The sequence below is a fragment of the Heteronotia binoei genome, chromosome 2 (assembly GCF_032191835.1).
Source record: "Heteronotia binoei isolate CCM8104 ecotype False Entrance Well chromosome 2, APGP_CSIRO_Hbin_v1, whole genome shotgun sequence".
Taxonomy (NCBI): domain Eukaryota; kingdom Metazoa; phylum Chordata; class Lepidosauria; order Squamata; family Gekkonidae; genus Heteronotia; species Heteronotia binoei.
Genome location: NC_083224.1, coordinates 197,568,923 through 197,590,166, shown reverse-complemented (window position 1 = coordinate 197,590,166; position 21,244 = coordinate 197,568,923). Strand labels below are relative to the sequence as shown.

Sequence of the window (21,244 nt, the reverse complement as noted above, 5' to 3'; positions counted from 1 at the left end):
TTTGGATCAGCTTAGCTTCAGCAGCGGGACTGCATCCTATGCTGTGTGTGAATATACGACATACCAGATCGTTCTTTTTCTTAAAAAGTGTCGCTTGTGTGCTTTTCCCTGCCAGGCAGAGTGCCAGAATTACATTCTAATCTTGCATAAGATAAATGACACCAGCTTATACGTGTGTGGAACAAACGCATTTCATCCAGTCTGCAGTTATGTGGTAAGCGCACATTATAAGTTCCAATATGCGCAGACATGCAATAATTCATGTGAAGAAGAAGAATGCAGATTTATCCCCTGTCCTTCTTTCTGAATCAAAGACTCAGAGTGGCTTACAATCTCCTTTATCTTCTCCCCCCCACAACAGACACCCTGTGAGGTGGGTGGGGCTGAGAGGACTCTCACAGCAGCTGCGCTTTCAAGGACAGTCTCAAGAGTGGTCTACAATCTCCTTTCCCTTCTTCCCCCACAACAGACACCCTGTTAGGCAGGTGGGGCTAAGAGAGCTCTCCCAGAAGCTGCCCTTTCAAGGACAGAGCCTCAGAGTGGCCTACAATCTCCTTTCCCTTCTTCCCCCACAACAGACACCCTGTTAGGCAGGTGGGGCTGAGAGAGCTCTCCCAGAAGCTGCCCTTTCAAGGACAGAGCCTCAGAGTGGCCTACAATCTCCTTTCCCTTTCTCCCCCACAACAGACACTCTGTGAGGTGGGTTGGGCTGAGAGAGCTCTCCCAGAAGTTGCCCTTTCAAGGACAGAGCCTCAGAGTAGCCTACAATCTCCTTTCCCTTCCTCCCCCACAACAGACACCCTGTGAGGTGGGTGGGGCTGAGAGAGCTCTCCCAGAAGCTGCCCTTTCAAGGACAGAGCCTCAGAGTGGCCTACAATCTCCTTTCCCTTCCTCCCCCACAACAGACACTCTGTGAGGTGGGTGGGGCTGAAAGAGCTCTCCCAGAAGCTGCCCTTTCAACGACAGAGGCTCAGAGCGGCCTACAATCTCCTTTCCCTTCCTCCCCCACAACAAAACCTTCTCCCAGCAGCTGCCCTTTCAAGGACAACCTCTGCCAGACTATGGCTGACCCAAGGCCATTCCAGCAGGTGCAAGTGGAAGAGTGGGGAATCAAACCCGGTTCTCCCAGATAAGAGTCCACACACTTAACCACTACACCAAACTGGCTCTCTTGGTGAAGCTGCAGTACTGCAGTCCGAGCTCTCTGCTCACAACCTGAGTTCAATCCCAGCGGAAGCTGGGACCAGGTAGCCAACTCAAGGTTGACTCAGCCTTCCATCCCTCCGAGGTCGGTCAAAAGAGTCCTCAGTTTGCTGGGCGGAAAGTGTAGAGCAGGGGGGCGGGAACGGTAGCTATCCAGATTTTTTTTGCCTACAACTCTCATCAGCCCCAGCCAGCATAGCCAATGGCTGGGGCTGATGGGAGTTGTAGGCAAAAAAAATCTAGAGCGCTACTGTTGGCCACCCCAGGTGTAGAGGACTGGGGAAGGCAATGGCAAACCACCCCGTGAAAAGTATGCTGTGAAAACGTTGTGATGCGACTTCACTCCAAGAGTCCGGAACAACTGGTGATTGCACGGGACTACTGCCACCCCCAGTGTCTCCTGGCTCCACCCCCAGTGTCTCCTGGCTCCACCCCCAGTGTCTCCTGGCTCCACCCCCAGTGTCTCCTGGCTCCATCCCCCCAAAGTCCCCAGCTATTTCTTGAATTGGACTTGGCAACCGTAAGGAATCCCTATGCTGAACTTCCTTCTGTGTGTGGACTTCAAGGAGTTTAAATTGCCCCTCGTAGTGGCCCCCTTAAAAGCAAGTTCATTCCATTATTCAAGAGAGCGGCTATCTATTTTTAAATGGAAATGTTGGATTTTTTTCTTTTTTTACCCTTTAAAAAAAAATAGGTCATCGACAATGAAAAGTTACAGCTGCGGGGAAAAGCTGTGGAAAGTCGAGGTAGCTGTCCGTTTGAACCCAATCTGAAATATGCCTCTTTAATGGTTGGTAAGTTTCACCATCGCCACACAAAAGAAGGCGATATCTTTCTCACTTAGTCACAGCCGCCAAGCCCTAATTGCTCAAACGAGGTGTTCTGAGTATATTTTGGATCCGATGTGTTCTTTGAGGCTCCTGGTGTGAAAGACCATCTCAAAAAGGCTATGGGGAAGCCTAATCATTTCCCAGCCTCTTCGCTTGTTCTCCCCCATTGGATGACTGATGTGTGGACTCTTTCTCCAGAAAGATTTATTGGTTGATGGTATTTTTGGTTTACTCTTTTAACTCGCCGTTTCCTCTCTTTAATCGTCATTTTTCATTTCCCCCTCCCCCCTACACGCTTCGGTTTTCAGATGCAATTGGAGGCCGCGTGTATTTTGCCTGCTTGTGCATAGCGCAGGCGGTAGCCTTTCAAACCTAAGCCCATTATAGAACTGAAAGACGCTGTAGCCTTTGTGCGAAAACTCTCGTTAGAACATTCTCTCCTCTCGTTTGGCAGCAAGAGAGCTGCCCTTTAAATCGAGGTGATTCCCCCCTATCCTTTTGAGATCTGGGTAATTTTTGCGTGTGTGCTATTTATTAACTTCAGGATTTCTGTGTGCATTTATGAACATACGAAGCTTGCCGTATACTGAATTAGACCCTGGGTCCATCAAAGTCAGTCTTGTCTACTCACACTGGCAGCGACTCTCCAGGGTCTCAAGCTGAGGTTTTTCCACGCCTATTTGCCTGGCCCCTTTTTTAGTTGGAAGAGCCCCGTGGCGCAAAGCGGTAAAGCTGCAGTACTGCAGTCGGAGCCCTTTGCTCACGACCTGAATTCGATCCCAGCGGAAGCTGGTTCAGGTAGCTGGCTCGAGGTTGGCTCAGCCTTCCATCCTTCCGAAGTCGGTCAAAGGAGTCCCCAGCTTGCTGGAGGGAAAGCATAGAGGACCAGGGAAGGCAAGGGCAAACCATCCTGTAAAAAGTCTGCCATGAAAACGTTGTGAAAGCAACGTCACCCCAGAGTCGGAAATGACTGGTACTTGCGCAGGGGACAACCTTTTTTTAGTTGGAGATTGAACCTGAGACCTTCTGCTTACCAAGCAGATGCTCTACCACTGAGCCACCGTCCCTCCATCTCCATCACCTATTTGTCTGGGCCCTTTTTACTTGGAGATGCTGGGGATTGAACCTGGGACCTTCTGCTTCCCAAGCAGATGCTCTACCACTGAGCCACTGTCCCTCCATCTCCATCACCTACTTGTCTGGGCCCTTTTTAGTTGGAGATGTTGGGGATTGAACCTGGGACCTTCTGCTTCCCAAGCAGATGCTCTACCACTGAGCCACCATCCCTCCATCTCCATCACCTACTTGTCTGCGCCCTTTTTAGTTGGAGATGCTGGGGATTGAACCTGGGACCTTCTGCTTCCCAAGCAGATGCTCTACCACTGAGCCACCATCCCTCCATCTCCATCACCTACTTGTCTGGGCCCTTTTTAGTTGGAGATGCTGGGGATTGAACCTGGGACCTTCTGCTTCCCAAGCAGATGCTCTACCACTGAGCCACCGTCCCTCCATCTCCATCACCTACTTGTCTGGGCCCTTTTTAGTTGGAGATGCTGGGGATTGAACCTGGGACTTTCTGCTTAACAAGCAGATGCTCTACCACTGAGCCACTGTCCCTCTCCTTTGACCTACATCTCCTCCGGTTTCCTTAGGCCTGGGGTGTCGAACTCATCTGCCTGGAGGGCTGCGTCTGACATAAATGAGACCTTGTTGGGCCAGGCCAGGCTATGTTGGGTCGGGCTGGGCCATGTGTGTACCTATTTAAGATTAGGTAGCAGAGATATAAATTTTATAAAGGACACAAACACAAATATATATTTTTTAAAAAAACTTAAAACATGTTTAAAATATTAGCATTCATGGGTCCTAAAGATCCTTTCTTTGTATTTCTCCCATGGGATCCAGGAAACTGAGCAAAGAAAACTCTGGCTCTTTCCTTTCTTTTCCAGGGGACTGGGGGGGGGGAGCCTCAGCCAATAGAATGAAGAGAGGCTTGGCTCAGTAGCTCTGCTGTGCGATTGAGCAAGCCTTGCAAAGCAAGCTGTTATGCAGAAGGAAGCAAGATATAAGGAGAAGGAAGCAGATGACAGCCAGTTGCTCGGGGCCTGATAGGAGCTCTATGGGTGCCTGATTTGGCCCCCGAACTGCATGCTTGACACCCCTGCCTTAAGCAATCTTTGTAATGCAAGATGCTTCTCACATTACTTTAACAAGATCCGGATGTCCGTGCTGTTGGCAGTCACGCCCATGAAGGAAACTACTGTCCTCCTGGAATTCTAAGATCATATTCTTGTTTTCTCATGTCTAGAATCATGAATCTACCCTTCTAAACAAAAGAAGCCTTTTGCAGGATCCTTCTTTTTTATTGATTTATATCCCTCCCTCCCCATCAAAGGCAGGCTCAGGGCGGCTCACAAATCCTTGCAGTGCAAGATCTAGCACAGGTGTCCCTAACATGGTAGACGCCATACCATATATATAGGTTGTGCTTAATACTGATGGGTATGCATTAAGTTGCTTACAGTGACTTGAAGTTTGGAGACTTGAATTGCTTGGCATTCATACCCCTGTATCTGAAACTGACTACTTGAAGCTTCGAGAAGCAATTGTGAAACAAGGCAATAGTACATCCTTGTCTCAATAATTGGACAGCAGGCTGCTTTATGAATTAAATTTGAATCTACTTGGACATCACCCATCATTCTTCCGTGCTACATCGGAACTTTCATCAAGGAAACTGCATTGGACTGTGTGGCGGAATCGGCCCGATTCTGCCTTCAGACCCGGTCCCGTCAACTCCCTATTGAGTCGCCAACTCCTGGAGGGAGCTATTTCTCCTCCGGCCACTTGGGCTCGCTGCCACCACCTGCTCAGTCTAGGGGTTCGGATTGAGAGGAACAGGATTCCCAATCCCCCTCTCCAGCTCTGAGGCCAGGCCTCAAGGTCCTCTGCCACCCTGTACTTGGGTATCACAGAGACCACAGCACTTCTTCGGGGAACCCCTGGAGGATTGGCACCTTATCCAACTGCATGCCTTCCCCCTTCCCCGGGGCCCCCTTCATAAAGCAGCGTGGTCTAAGCGGTCGGGATCTATGTGGTACAGAGTTTGACTGCCAGCATTCAAAACAGAAAAAAAAAATGTTTAATAAGAAGAGAAAGAGAATAAAAAAACAAACAAAACAAAAACAGTTACATGTAAAAGTTTAGCACAGCACCTGAATAGCAACCAGAGGACAAATAAAGGTGGATTTAAACGCATCTGCTCATCCCTGGTGTAAACTGGCCCTACCTTGTGAATGACTGCCTTGGGGCCACCCCCACAGGCAGGAGCCCAGGCTACCAACCTTTCTCCTTCAGCGCCAGCTGCGGACTGGCCTTTTCCTGCCTAACTCAAATAAAAAGAACAAAAGAACTTCCTGCCCCTCTAGGAGGCTTTCCCCCTAGAGTCGCTGGTTTAACTCTGGAAGGGGTTGGAGGGAGGCTAGGCCAAAGCCTACTTTAGTAGTTTAATGATCCCTCCCAATGAAGCACCAACACTGACTAAGATGGCGTTTCTCCACAGACTGCTTTAAAAATTGGACTTATTTTCCGACGGCCACTTTGGGATGTTCTGTTTTTTAAATAATTGAGTTGTGCCTGTTCTTTATGTTATATAGAATATTGTTCTTGTTTCTTTAGTGGTTGAGGCTGGTAATCACGGAAGCTTTGTGCTTTATTTTCCTGCAACCCAACTGGAGGGTGGCAACCCTAAGGGGTAGTTTTCGTCCAAGCTCAGTACAGGGGGCATAAATTAGTTTAAAAGTTCGTCCTTCTCTCTAGTGAACCCTGAGGGCTGGCTTTTAGCAGGGGCTTGGGGGTAGGCAAGGCTGTCTAATAGAGGAAGTGCAGAATTCTTGTCAGGAAGGGAACTGAGAACAAATCAGCCAGTATCCTAATGCCCCTGTATAAATCGATGGCGCGGCCTCACTTGGAATACTGTGGACAATTCTGGTCTCCGCACCTCAGAAAAGATATTATAGCATTGGGGAAAAGTGCAGAAAAGGGCAACTAGAACGATTCCAGGCGGCTCACAAATTCTTCCAGTGCAAAATCTAGCACAAGTGTCCCTAACGTGGTAGATGCCATACTGCGCACCAGCACTGTGAGGCAAAGAAGATATTGGAAGATACTCGATTTATATCCCGCCCTATACTCTGAATCTCAGAGTCTCAGTCACAGTCTCCTCTACCTTCCCCCCACCCACAACAGACACCCTGTGAGGTGGGTGGGGCTGAGAGGGCTCTCGCCGCAGCTGCCCTTTCCAGGACAACTCCTGCTAGAGCTACGGCTGACCCAAGGCCATTCCAGCAGCTGCAAGTGGAGGAGTGGGGAATCAAACCCTGTGAGGTGGGTGGGGCTGAGAGAGCTCTCCCAGAAGCTGCCCTTTCCAGGACAACTCCTGCTAGAGCTACGGCTGACCCAAGGGGTGGGAGGAGTGGGAATCCAACCCGGTTCTCCCAGATAAGAGTCCGCACACTTCACCACTACACCAAACTGGCTCTCCGAGTTCGGAGAGTGCCCAGGACTGAAAGTGCTGTTGTTTCTGGGCGCTGAGGAGCCAGAGGAGTTCCTTCGACCCCTCAGCGCCCAGTAAGAACACACGGCACTTCCCTTCCTCGGCGTGCTCCAAGTTCAGAGGGTGCCGAATTCAGGAAGCGCCATTGTTTCTGGGCACTGAGGGGCCGGGAGAGCTTCTCCGACCCCTCAGCGTCCAGTCAGAGTCCCAGGGACGATTTGAGTGGGGAGGGGGCGCCCACCCTTAGCCCCTGATGGGAGCTGGCACCCTAGGCAATAGCCTAGGTCACCTACTCCCACATGCCGGCCCTGTGTGAGTGGTAGGGCTTCCCCGCCTTGGTTTGGGCGGGGAATCTCCCCACCCGGAAGGTTCTCAACCCACTGGCCCACATTGGGCCAGCAGGGGGGAACTTCCGCCTGCGTCACTGGTGCGATGCCGTCACCCGGATGTGATGTCGTCAAAATCAGAATCCACACTCCCTCTAAGCTGTGGAGTCTCGTGAGCCAAAGTTCTACTCGGTGAGTTACCGGCGCGAAAGCTGTGAGCTACTGCGTAAAGTAGCTTGCTCTGGGGCCGTTTTCCCTGAGTTAAGGCAAAAGTGTGTGAGCCGGAGGCTAAAAAGCTCACACTGACTCAGCTTCGAGGGATCCAAGAGGGCAGCCGTGTTGGTCTGAAGCAGTAGAACAAAGTCGGAGTGAAGTTTCACCTTTAAGGCCAGCTAAGTTTTATTCAGAAAGTAAGCTTTTGTATGCATGCAGTCTTCTTCAGACAAGAAGAAGAAGAAGATGATATTGGATTTATATCCCGCCCTCCACTCCAAAGAGTCTCAAAGCGGCTCACAATCTCCTTTCCCTTCCTCCCCCACAACAGACACCCTGTGAGGTAGATGAAGATATTGGATTTATATCCTGTCCTCCACTCCGAAGAGTCTCAGAGCAGCTCACAATCTCCTTTACTTTCCTCCCCCACAACAGACACCCTGTGAGGTAGATGAAGATATAGGATTTATATCCCGCCCTCCACTCCGAAGAGTCTCAGAGCGGCTTACAATCTCCTTTCCCTTCCTCCCCCGCAACAGACACCCTGTGAGGTGGGTGGGGCTGGAGAGGGCTCTCACAGCAGCTGCCCTTTCAAGGACAACCTCTGCCAGAGCTATGGCTGACCCAAGGCCATTCCAGCAGGTGCAAGTGGAGGAGTGGGGAATCAAACCCGGTTCTCCCAGATTAGAGTCCACACACTTAACCACTACACCAAAATGGCTCTCTTAGGGAATAGGGTACAGCGGGCTGAAATACATGCAGTTGGTGGGTTAAACTGATGCAAAGTTAGGATCAAAAGGCGAAATAGTGTAACAAATTGGAAGACCGTTTGCTATCCAGATCATTTGTATCAGTTTAACCCACCAACTACATGTATTTCAGCCGTCTCTCCCCACATGTTCCCCAGAGAGTACTGAGGTCGGGAACACAAAATCTCCTCACTATCCCTGGGCCAAAAGAAGCCCGCTTGAAATCCACCAGAGAAAGGGCTTTCTCCGTTATGTCCCCTACATGGTGGAATCAGCTGCCGGAGGAGGTGAGGGCCCTGCGGGACCTTGTTCAGTTCCGCAGGGCCTGTAAGACGACCGTCTTCCGGCTAGCCTACACCTAGCTAAGATGAGAACTCAATGTAGCTTGGCCAGACGTCTGTTCTATATGTAATTGGAATGTTTACTGGTTTTTAAGGTTTTAACTGTTTTAAATGTTTAATGGTTTATATATTTAAATATTGTTTAATTTTTATGTTGATCAATTGCTGGAAGCCGCCCTGAGCCACTTGTGGGAAGGGCGGGATACAAGTCATAGATAAATAAATAAATAAAAATAAATTTAAAAATTCCCTCGTCTGAAGAAGTCCGCATGCATACGAAAGCTTAAAAAGGTCAAGGTAGTCCCCTGTGCAAGAACCAGTCGTTTCCGACCCTGGGGTGATGTCGTATCATGACATTTTCACAGCAGACTTTTTATGGAGTACTTTTGCCATTGCCTTCCCCAGTCCTCTACTATACTTCCCCCCAGCAAGCTGGGGACTCATTTTTCTGGGAAAAAAACTTTGTTAGTCTTAAAGGTGCCGCTTGCCTCCTGCTTTGTTCAGCTTAGGGGGAACGCTGTTCAGAATGCCCAGGCCCAAAAGTGCAGCTCCAGTATCTCACTGGAGATAGCCAGTTTGGTGTCGTTAAGTGTGAGGACTCTTATCTGGGAGAACTGGGTTTGATTCCCCCACTCTTCCACTTGCGGCTGCTGGAATGGCCTCGGGTCAGCCATAGCTCTGGCAGAGGTTGTCCTTGAAAGGGCAGCTTCTGTTCGAGCTCTCTCAGCCCCACCTGCCTCACAGGGTGTCTGTTGTGGGGGAGGAAGGGAAAGGAGATTGTAGGCCGCTCTGAGTCTCTGAAGGGCGGGGTATAAATCTGCAATTTTTCTTCTTCACGTCTGCCTTGACAATCTCTCGCTTTTAATGGGGAACTGAGAGAAAACATCATCCGCCCAAGGTCAGCCTTGAAACACCGTTGCAGTGCCTCAAACGTGTGGGTGTCTGTTTGCTTTTAGCTGGGTAGCCTGGTGCTCACACACATTACGCTTTCCGGTGTCCCTGTGAAATCTGTGGTGAAAGAAGACTTGTCTTTTTATTTCCCTCTGCCCCAGACGGTGCGCTTTATTCAGCCACTTCCAACAACTTCTTGGGGACGGAGCCGATTATCCTTCGGAGTCTGAGGAATCCTTTGAGGACGGAGTTCAAGGCCCAGTGGCTCAACGGTAAGGCTGTTTTGTACGTGGCTTAGTCCTTCAGCTCAGCAAATGTCTCCAGTTAAGGCAGAGTTGTCGGGTGGGATCCTTGCACCAGTGGGGAGGGGTGTGTGTGTTCCCGGAGTGAACGGCAGGGCCGGCACATGGGAGTCGACAACCTACGCAATCGCCATCTTCCAACAGGGGCAGCGGGCGGGCGCCCCCTCCCCGCTCGCACTGTCCCTGACCCTCCAACTGGACGTTGAGGGGTTGGAGGAACTCCCGCCTCCCCTTAGCGCCCAGAAACTAAGTGCCCGGCGTGATGACGTCACCTCTGGCAGAACCCCACACGCCAGGTCTGGTGGACGGTGACATCTCACAATGCACTGATGTCACCCGGAAGTGACGATGCTCTGGGTTTTGAGCAAATCTCAACAGCAGGGGTGGCCAACAGTAGCTCTCCAGATGTTTTTTTGCCTACCACTCCCATCAGCCCCAACCAGCATGGCCATTAAGCCATGCATATTAAGCCATGGCCATGCTGGCTGGGGCTGATGGGAGTGGTAGGCAAAAAAACATCTGGAGAGCTACTGTTGCCACCCCCCCCTCCCGCTCTACAGTAAAATTGATGTCGAACTATAGAGTTTTGCCCCAAAACCTGTGAGTCCCAGTGATACATTCCTGATCCAATGATGTCAATTTTGTGTGACATCAGGGCGTCAGAGACATCGCACAGCATGGTTGGGGGTAGGTTATCCCCCCCAGCAGGGCTCGATTTCTTGCAGGGGCTCCTTTGCATATTAAGCCACATCCCCCTGATGTAGCCAATCCTCTCAGAGCTTACAGCAGGCCCTGTACGAAGAGCCCTGGAAGCTCTTGGAGGATTGGCTGCATCAGGGGTGTGTGGCCTAATATGCAAAGGTGGTTCTGGTAGAATTCCACCCCTGTAGCCAATCCTCTTGGAGCTTACAGTAGGCCCTGTACTAAGAGTCCTGGAAGCTCTTGGAGGATTGGCTGCATCAGGGGTGTGTGGCCTAATATGCAAAGGTGGTTCTGGTAGAATTCCACCCCTGTAGCCAATCCTCTCAGAGCTTACAGCAGGCCCTGTACGAAGAGCCCTGGAAGCTCTTGGAGGATTGGCTGCATCAGGGGTGTGTGGCCTAATATGCAAAGGTGGTTCTGGTAGAATTCCACCCCTGTAGCCAATCCTCTTGGAGCTTACAGTAGGCCCTGTACTAAGAGTCCTGGAAGCTCTTGGAGGATTGGCTGCATCAGGGGTGTGTGGCCTAATATGCAAAGGTGGTTCTGGTAGAATTCCACCCCTGTAGCCAATCCTCTTGGAGCTTACAGTAGGCCCTGTACTAAGAGTCCTGGAAGCTCTTGGAGGATTGGCTGCATCAGGGGTGTGTGGCCTAATATGCAAAGGTGGTTCTGGTAGAATTCCACCCCTGTAGCCAATCCTCTTGGAGCTTACAGTAGGCCCTGTACGAAGAGTCCTGGAAGCTCTTGGAGGATTGGCTACATCAGGGGTGTGTGGCCTAATATGCAAATATGTTCCTGCTACAAAAAAAAGAAGCCCTGGATAAAATGAACATTGAATATGGGAGAAGGCTGTGAAATATGTTACCAGGTCGCTCTCAGGGGAACAGCGCATGCAACAAAACCTCTGCCCACCCCCCATCGCAGAATAACCATGGTAATCACATCCGTGGTACAAGACCAGTAGCGCTTCCTTTCCCCAAGGCAGTATTTCCCTCTGATGGTTGTTCTTTAGAAACAAATGAGAAAGAAAGAAATGGCTACGCCCCAGCAGCGGCCTTCTCGAAGGTGCCTCAACGCGGGGGTGGAATTCTAGCAGGAGCTCCTTTGCATATTAGGCCACACACCCCTGATGTAGCCGATCCTCCAGGAGCTTACAGTAGGCCCTGTATGAAAAGCCTTGTAAGCTCTTGTAGGATTGGCTACATCAGGGGTGTGTGGCCTAATATGCAAAGGAGCTCCTGCTAGAATTTCACCCCTGCTCATATCCAGGGGGTTGGTTGTAGCAGGAACTCCTTTTCATATTAGGCCACACACCCCCGATGTAGCCAATCCTCCAGGAGCTTACAGGGCTTTTTTTGGTAGAAAAAGCCCAGCAGGACCTCCTTTGCTTATTAGGCCACACCCCCTGACTTCATCATTGGGTCACACAGGGCTTTTTTTCTGGTTATATCAGGGGTGTGTGGCCTAAAATGCAAAGGAGGTCCTGGTACAAAAAAAGCCCTGGGAACAGTTGTTCTTCCAGCTACGGCAGGTCAGGCAACTGGCTCCCTTCCTGTCTTGCTCTGACCTAGCCACAGTGAGCCATGCAACGGTCACCTCCAGACTGGACTACTGTAACTCAGTCTACGCAGGGCTACCCTTGAGATTGACCCGGAAATTAGGGCTGGCCCAGAATGCGGCAGCGCGAGTTCCCACAGAAACTCCATTGACGGCACATATTCAACCAGTGCTCCGCCAGCTGCACTGGCTTGAGGTTGAATGCCAGATCAGGTTCAAGGTCTTGGTGTTACCCTTTAAGGCCCTAAATGGTCCGGGACCAGGTGTGGCCAAACCTGCTTAACATAAAAGCAACGGTGGCTCAGTGGTAGAGCACCTGCTTGGGAAGCAGAAGGTCCCAGGTTCAATCCCCGGCATCTCCAAAAAAGGGTCCAGGCAAATAGGTGTGAAAAACCTCAGCTTGAGACCCTAGAGAGCCGCTGCCAGACTGAGTAGACAATACTGACTTTGATGGACCGAGGGTCTGATTCAGTATAAGGCAGCTTCAGGTGCTCATATAAATGTCAGATATTTGAGAGCTGCAAGACAAGAATGTCAGATGTTCAAGGGAAGGAAGGAATAGGGTTGCCAAGTCCCTCGCAGCCTCTGGCAGGGGACTCTCTTCATGTGCGGCACGATGACGTCACCCGGAAGTGACTATTGTACCATAGAGTTTTCCCAGAAACGCCTAGAGTGGCCACCGTGTGACGTCGCTGGAACGATGATGTCACTTTTGAGTGACGACATTGTGGTGGTGACATCAGGGGAGGGTTGAGAACCTCTTGGGCAGGGGAACCCCCGCCCAAACTGGGGGCTTGGCAGCCTTAGGAAGGAAGGAAGGAAAGAGGGAGGAAGAGAGAAGGAGGGAAGGAAGGGAGGGAGAAAGGAAGGAGGGAAGGGAGTGAAGGAAGGAGGAAAGAAGGAGGGAAGGGAGTGAGGAAGGAAAGAGGGAAAGAAGGAGGGAAAGGACGGGAGGAAGGAAGGAGGGAAGGGAAGTAAGGAGGAAGGGAAGGAGGGAGGAAGGAAGGAGGGAAGGAAAGAGGGAGAAAGGGAGAAGGAGGGAAGGAAGGGAGGGAGAAAGGAAGGAGGGAAGGGAGGAAGGAAGGGAGAGAAGGAAGGAGGGAAGGAAGGAGGGAAGGGAGGAAAGAAGGAAAGGAAGGGAGGAAGGAAGGAAGGAGGGAAAGGACAGGAGGGAGGAAGGGAGGGAGGAAGGAGGGAAGGGAGGAAAGAAGGAGGGAAGGAAGGAAGGGAGGGAGGTAGGGAGAAAGGGAAGGAGGGAGGAAGGAAGGAGGGAAGGAAGGAAAGAGGGAGGAAGGGAGAAAGGAGGGAAGGAAGGAAGGAGGGAAGGAGTGAAGGAAGGAGGGGAAGGAGGGAAGGAAGGAGGGAAGGGAGGAAAGAAGGTGGGAAGGAAGGAGGGAAAGAAGGAGGGAAAGGACGGGGGGAGGGAGGAAGGAGGGAAGGAAGGAAGGGAAGGAGGAAAGGGAGGGAAGAAAGGAAGGGAGGGAGGGAGGTAAGGAGGAAGGGAGGTAGGGAGGAAGGGAAGGAGGAAGGGAGGTAGGGAGGAAGGGAGAAGGAGGGAAGGAAAGAGGGAGGAAGGGAGAAGGAGGGAAGGGAGTGAAGGAAGGAGGGAAAGGAGGAAGGAAGGGAAGGGAAGGAAGGGAGGAGGGAGGGAAGGAAGGAAGGAAAGAGGGAGGAAGGGAGAAGGAGGCAAGGAAGGGAGGAAGGAAGGAAGGAGGGAAGGAGGGAAGGGAGGAAAGAAGGAGGGAAGGGAGGAGAGAAGGAAGGGAGAAGAGAGGGAGGAAGGAAGGAAAGGAGAGAGGGAAGGAGGAAGGAAGGGGGGAAGAGAGGGTGGAAGGGAGAAAGGAAGGAAAATAGATGGGGGAGGGGGAATGGAGGGATAGGTGTAAAGAAAGCAACTTTAAATACCTTCTCCAAGCCTCTGGCTGGCTTGGCTTGCAGAAGTGATTCAGAGAGAGGAAATCCCTCTTCCAGGCTGGCCACCAGGGCAGTGGGGGCTTTGAGAGCGGCACCACATGTGTGAGGGAGCCACAGTTTGGCCACCTCTGCTCTGGGACCAATGTATTTATGGGACTGCCTCTTCTGGTGTAGCCCCCAAAGAGCATTATTCTCGAAAAAAAAGACCTGTGCAGGGCCTGTGCAGTCTGCGGCACTGTTCCCTCCTTCCAGTGCCGCATTAAACCCTGTGGAGGCCCTGAGGCAGTCAAAATCCCAGAGGCCCCCTTCCAAACTATCTCAGAGTCAGAGCACCCACCCCACCATCTGTGCCCCCCCCCCCCCCTGCAGCCTGCAGGCCCCTTCTCCAAAGCCCCTTTGCCAAAGCTGCAGGGGAGAGGCAGAGAGAGGCAAACTTGGCGAGGACGCCAGCAGCAGCCGCACCAGGCAAGTCAAGCAAAGAGGCACTTCAGTTGCTGGCTGGGTGAGCTGCAAGCAGGAGGAAAACTGGGGATGAAGGCCGGCTCGGGGCCCCTAAGGGTGTGGGAGCCCATAGGCAGTGCCTAGTTGGCCTAATTGTTAATCCGACTCTGCCTTCTTTGGAGGTTTGTTGGTTGCTAGGCATTCAAATAGGGCTGAGATGGGGATTGGTGCACTGGCTGAAGGTACCAAGAGGTACCATGAACAACATCGTTGGGCTGTTCGTTTTTTTTAAAAACCTTCCGGAGGCTTCTTTGACCATTTTGCAAGTTGTAAATTTGTTTCCACGGGATCAGCTGTTTTTCCAGATCAGATAATTAATCCATAAATAAAGTTCTTTCATCGGCCGACAGCCCAGTTTTCACCACATTTTGCTCGCCGGGGGAAGCAGCCTTCTTCCCTCTGCTGAACAGTTAACAGAAAGAAGATGTAAGGGGATCTAATTAGTTCTGATAATCAGTTGCTTGACTTAAAAAGATAAAGGGACAGATTTCGTTTAGCAAGAATAATGAATCAACTTTCCTACAAAGGACCAGTCTAAATTCCTGCATTCAGCTCAATATCTGTTGTTAATCTGTGATGATCCCCCACCGGTGTTCTTCAAAAAAGCAAGCTCTGTTCTGAGACAGAACTGTAGTTTTAAAAAAGGAGGGAGCAGACAACCAGGCAAGCACAAAAATATTGTTAGAAGGAGAAGAAGAGGAAGAAGAAATATCCCACCCTATACTCTGAATCTCAGAGTGGTCACAATCTCCTTTCCCTTCCTCCCCCACAACAGACCCCCTGTGAGGTGGGCAGTGCTGAGAGAGCTCTTTCAGAAGCTGCCCTTTCAAGTACAGTGTCTCAGAGTGGCCTACAATCTCCTTTCCCTTCCTCCCCCACAACAGACACCCTATGAGGCGGTTGGGGCTGAGAGGGCTCTCCCAGAAGCTGCCCTTTCAAGGACAGAGTCTCAGAGCAGCCTACAATCTCCTTTCCCTTCCTCCCCCACAACAGACACCCTGTGAGGCGGGTGGGGCTGAGAGGGACTCTCCCAGAAGCTGCCCTTTCAAGGACAGAGTCTCAGAGCAGCCTACAATCTCCTTTCCCTTCCTCCCCCACAGCAGACACCCTGTGAGGTGGGTGGGGCTGAGAGGGCTCTCCCAGAAGCTGCCCTTTCAAGGACAGAGTCTCAGAGCAGCCTACAATCACCTTTCCCTTCCTCCCCCACAGCAGACACCCTGTGAGGTGGGTGGGGCTGAGAGGGCTCTCCCAGAAGCTGCCCTTTCAAGGACAGAGTCTCAGAGCAGCCTACAATCTCCTTTCCCTTCCTCCCCCACAGCAGACACCCTGTGAGGTGGGTGGGGCTGAGAGAGCTCTGCCAGAAGCTGCCCTTTCAAGGACAGAATCTCAGAGCGGTCTACAATCTCCTTTCCCTTCCTCCCCCACAACAGACACCCTGTGAGGTGGGTGGGGCTGAGAGAGCTCTCCCAGAAGCTGCCCTTTCAAGGACAACTCCTACAAGAGCTTTGGCTGACCCCAGACCATTCCAGCAGCTACAAATGGGAGCAGTGGGGAATCAAACCCGCTTTCCCCAGATAAGAGTCCGCACACTACGCCAAACTGGCTCTTTGGGAAATTGAACTTGAGGGGACTGGAGAAGAGGAGGCTGAGGGGGGGCAGGATTGCTTTGCCAGGATCTCTCAATTGCACAGCAGAGCGACAGAGCCAAGCCTCTCTTCCTTCTGTTGGCTAAGGCTCCTCCCCTCCTGGTCCCCTGGGGAAGGAAGGAAAGAGCCAGAGCTTCCTTTGCCCGGTTCCCCGGGTCCCATGGGAGAAATACAAAGAAATCACCTTTAAGACCAAAGAGTGCTAATATTTTAAGTATGTTTTATTTTATTTTTTTAAAAGCTTTTATTGCATTTGTCTGTGTCCTTTATAAAGTTTATATCTCTGCTACCCGGCATTAAATTTTAAGACACATTGCCCGGGCCGACAAGGTCTCATTTATGTCAGATCCGGCCCTCATAACAAATGAGTAACACCCCTGAGACCTATATGGCCCCTTCCAGCTCTGTGATTCTATGAACCCTGTATTTTCACTCAAGCAAACTAGTTTTTGCACCTCTTGGAAATCTCTTTACATGGTCATAACTATACCCCAAATTTCTATCAGTTTTATATGACTTGTGACTAGTCCAATTCAAGAAATATCTGGGGGCTTTGGGGGTGGAGCCAGGAGACATTGGGGGCGGAGCCAAGAACAGGGGTGTGACAAGCATAATTGAACTCCAAAGGGAGTTCTGGCCATCACATTTAAAGGGACGGCACACCTTTTTAAATGTCTTCCTTCCATAGGAAAGAATGGATAGGGGCACCTTTTGGGGCTCATAGAATTGGACCCCCTGGTCCAATTGTTTTGAAACTTGGGGGGTACTTTGGGGAGAGGCACTAGATACTATATTGAAAATTTGGTGCCTCTACCTCAAAAAACAGCTCAGAGCCCCCGAAACCTCCAGAACAATTCCCCATTATACCCTATGAGAATCGATCTCCACATAGGGAATAATGAAGACATTTCCCTCTCTCCCCCCCCCCACCGTTTCTGGCGAGTCTGAAGCAGGGGATTGGCCTCTCTTCTCACCAGTTGCTGCCAGCTTCTTCACAACAACACAGACACACCATCCCAAATTGAAGCCTTTCAAGTCAAGCCTCTGGAGGTGCAAAGGCACATAGTCCTTTGCGGGCGGGGCTCTCCCTCCCCCCAGCCAGCTGACTGGGAGCAGGAAGCAGCCTGGGAAAACGGAAGAAAGGCTGCTGCGATCGGGGCCGGGTGGGAAGGGAAGGGCAAGGAGAAGCTGCTGGGATCGGGGCTGGGTGGGAAGGGCCACCATTCCCCCCCCCCTTTCCGGATTTTTGGCGAGCGGGGGGAGGAGGCTCCAAATCGGGGGTCCCCCGCCCAGGCAGGGGATTTGGGATGCCTACTTGTGACTTTGCTAGAAGAAGAAGAAGAAGAAGAAGAAGACTGCAGATTTACACCTCGCCCTTCTCTCTGAATCAATCTCAGAGCAGCTTACAATCTCCTTTATCTCCTTCCCCCACCAGACACCCTGTGAGGCAGGTGGGGCCGAGAGAGCTCTCGCAGCAGCTGCCCTTTCAAGGACAACTCCTACAAGAACTACGGTTGACCCAAGATCATTCCAGCAGCTGCAAGTGGAGGAGTGGGGAAACAAACCCGGTTCTCCCAGATAAGAGCCCGCGCACTTCACAATTACACCAAACTGGCTCTCTAGAATCCTGGGGATTGTCGTTTGGTGGTGAAGGCATGGAGACTTGTACATGGAAGGTCTCTGGCCCCCTTTATAGCATTAGAGTTCTCAAGGGACAGGGAATGATTAATAAATAAGTATGGCAGTAAGTTTGCCTCAGGATGTCCTAGCTGAGCACTTAAAGCATTGCTAGATTTGGGTCCCAGAGTATCTTTTGGGGCCTCATAGGGTTTATTTATTTATTTATTTGGGATTTGTATCCCGCCCTTCCCACAAGTGGCTCAGGGCGGCTTCCAACAACTAATCAAACATAAATTTAACAATTTTAAATATAAAACAATTAAATAATTAACATTTAAACATTAAAACCAGTAACATTTCACTTCATAAAAACAATACAGCTTAAAACCAATAACATGTCATTTTATATAAACAGATGGCTGGCCAGTTACGTCAAGTTTTTATCCCCGCTAGGTGTAGGCTAGCCGGAAGAGGGTCGTCTTACATGCCCTGCGGAATTGAGCCAAGTCCCGCAGGGCCCTCACCTCTTCCGGCAGCTGATTCCACCAAGTGGGGGCCATAACGGAGAAAGCCCTTTCTCGGGTGACTTTCAAGCGGGCTTCCTTTGGCCCGGGGATAGAGAGGAGATTTTGTGTTCCTGATCTCAGTGCTCTCTGGGGAACATGTGGGGAGAGACGGTCCTTCAGGTAGGCAGGTCCCAGGCCATATAGGGCTTGCCAGCCTCCAGGTGGGGCATGGAGATATCCTGCTTTTACTGGCACTTTAGCATGCTGAGGCCCCTCCCCTCGCCAAACCCCGCCCTCTCTCAGATCCACCCCCAAAGTCTCCAAGTATTTTCCAGCACAGACTTGGCAACCCTAGGGTCTGAGCTTTTGCTATGGGACTTGAATCTATTCAGGGTGTCGAACTAATTTGTTATGAGGGCCGGATCTAGCATAAATGAGACCTTGCTGGGCCGGACCATGTTGGGCCAGGCCATATGTGTAGCTATGTAACATTCAGTACCAGAGGTACAAACTTTATAAAGGACTCAGGCAAACACAGTTAAAGATTTTTTAAAAAACTTAAAAATAAAACATGCTTAAAACATTAGCACTCGTTGGTCTTAAAGGTGCTTTCTGTGTATCTCTCCCATGCAATTCAGGGAACTGGGCAAAGGAAGCTCTGGCTCTTTCCTTCCTTCCCCAGGGGACCAGGAGGGGGAGGAGCCTCAGACAATAGAAGGAAGAGAGGCTTGGCTCAGTAGCTCTGCTGTGTGATTGAGAGAGGCTGGCAAAGCAAGCTGTGCCTCCCCCCCTCCTCCCCAAGGGAGGAGCCTCAGCCAATGGAGAAAATAGAGGCTTTGCTCTGTAGCTCCTGTGCGATTGAGCAAGCCTTGCAAAGCAAGCTGTGATGCAGAAGGAAGCAAGAGAGAGAGAGAAGGAAGCAGATGACAGCCAGTTGTTCAGGGGTCTGCTAGGAGTCCTCTGAGGCTCTGATTTGGCCCCCGGGCCGCATGTTTGACACCCTTGGTTTTACAGCATTGTTGTTGTTTTTTCCTTTTTAAAGATGGTTATTAATAGCCGTTGACTTCTCTTTTGTAGCCTTGACTGTGTTTGTGTGTTTCAGAGCCCACCTTCATTCACATGGCGCTGGTACAGGACAGCAGGAAAAGCGCGGACCGAATTTACGTGTTCTTCACTGAAACTGCCGTTGAATTTGAGTTCTATGACAAGATTCGGGTCTCGCGAGTGGCCCAGCTCTGCCCAGTGAGTATTTGAATGCCCGGTCTGTCTCTGTTGTGGGGCTGTATGGATCGTGTTGCAATAAGAACAGAAGAACAGAAGAGAAGCCATGTTGGATCAGGCCAATGGCCCCTCCAGTCCAACACTCTGTGTCACAGAAGAACATAAGAGAAGCCCTGTTGGATCAGGCCAGTGGCCCCTCCAGTCCAACACTCTGTGTCACATAAGAACATAAGAGAACCCCTGTTGGATCAGGCCAGTGGCCCCTCCAGTCCAACACTCTGTGTCACATAAGAACATAAGAGAAGCCCTGTTGGATCAGGCCAGTGGCCCCTCCAGTCCAACACTCTGTGTCACATAAGAACATAAGAGAAGCCATGTTGGATCAGGCCAATGGCCCCTCCAGTCCAACACTCTGTGTCACATAAGAACATAAGAGAAGCCCTGTTGGATCAGGCCAGTGGCCCCTCCAGTCCAACACTCTGTGTCACATAAGAACATAAGAGAAGCCCTGTTGGATCAGGCCAGTGGCCCCTCCAGTCCAACACTCTGTGTCACATAAGAACATAAGAGAAGCCCTGTTGGATCAGGCCAGTGGCCCCTCCAGTCCAACACTCTGTGTCACATAAGAACATAAGAGAAGCCCTGTTGGATCAGGCCAGTGGCCCCTCCAGTCCAACACTCTGTGTCACATAAGAACATAAGAGAAGCCCTGTTGGATCAGGCCAGTGGCCCCTCCAGTCCAACACTCTGTGTCACATAAGAACATAAGAGAAGCCCTGTTGGATCAGGCCAATGACCCCTCCAGTCCAACACTCTGTGTCACATAAGAACATAAGAGAAGCCATGTTGGATCAGGCCAATGACCCCTCCAGTCCAACACTCTGTGTCACATAAGAGAAGCCATGTTGGATCAGGCCAGTGGCCCCTCCAGTCCAACACTCTGTGTCACATAAGAACATAAGAGAAGCCATGTTGGATCAGGCCAATGACCCCTCCAGTCCAACACTCTGTGTCACATAAGAGAAGCCCTGTTGGATCAGGCCAGTGGCCCCTCCAGTCCAACACTCTGTGTCACATAAGAACATAAGAGAAGCCATGTTGGATCAGGCCAATGACCCCTCCAGTCCAACACTCTGTGTCACATAAGAACATAAGAGAAGCCATGTTGGATCAGGCCAATGACCCCTCCAGTCCAACACTCTGTGTCACATAAGAACATAAGAGAAGCCCTGTTGGATCAGGCCAATGACCCCTCCAGTCCAACACTCTGTGTCACATAAGAGAAGCCATGTTGGATCAGGCCAGTGGCCCCTCCAGTCCAACACTCTGTGTCACATAAGAACATAAGAGAAGCCCTGTTGGATCAGGCCAGTGGCCCCTCCAGTCCAACACTCTGTGTCACATAAGAACATAAGAGAAGCCATGTTGGATCAGGCCAATGGCCCCTCCAGTCCAACACTCTGTGTCACATAAGAACATAAGAGAAGCCCTGTTGGATCAGGCCAGTGGCCCCTCCAGTCCAACACTCTGTGTCACATAAGAACATAAGAGAAGCCCTGTTGGATCAGGCCAGTGGCCCCTCCAGTCCAACACTCTGTGTCACATAAGAACATAAGAGAAGCCCTGTTGGATCAGGCCAGTGGCCCCTCCAGTCCAACACTCTGTGTCACATAAGAACATAAGAGAAGCCCTGTTGGATCAGGCCAGTGGCCCCTCCAGTCCAACACTCTGTGTCACATAAGAACATAAGAGAAGCCCTGTTGGATCAGGCCAATGGCCCCTCCAGTCCAACACTGTTTTATTGCCTATATTGTTCTATATTGTAATTCTAATGGTTTATTTATTATGATGTGTTTTTATGGATTGTTGTTAGCCGCCCTGAGCCTGCCAAGGTGGGGGAGGGGCGGGATATAAATGAAATTAATAAATAAATAATAAATAATAAATAATAAATAACACTCTGTGTCACATAAGAACATAAGAGAAGCCATGTTGGATCAGGCCAATGGCCCATCCAGTCCAACACTCTGTGTCACATAAGAACGTGAGAGAAGCCCTGCTGGATCAGGCCAATGGCCCATCCAGTCCAACACTCTGTGTCACATAAGAACATGAGAGAAGCCCTGCTGGATCAGGCCAATGGCCCATCCAGTCCAACACTCTGTGT

At 50.8% G+C, this 21,244-nt stretch overlaps 1 protein-coding gene across 1 annotated transcript in view; it reads left to right on the top strand.

Moving 5' to 3' along the window:
• The window catches only part of LOC132567462 (semaphorin-4E-like), a 46,836-nt gene that overhangs the window by 7,747 nt on the left and 17,845 nt on the right, over window positions 1-21,244 (top strand). The window contains exons 4-7 of the mRNA XM_060233137.1: window positions 116-214; window positions 1,898-1,997; window positions 9,270-9,380; window positions 18,959-19,098. Of these exons, the coding sequence (XP_060089120.1) occupies window positions 116-214; window positions 1,898-1,997; window positions 9,270-9,380; window positions 18,959-19,098 (450 nt within the window). The remainder of the gene's footprint in view (window positions 1-115; window positions 215-1,897; window positions 1,998-9,269; window positions 9,381-18,958; window positions 19,099-21,244) is intronic.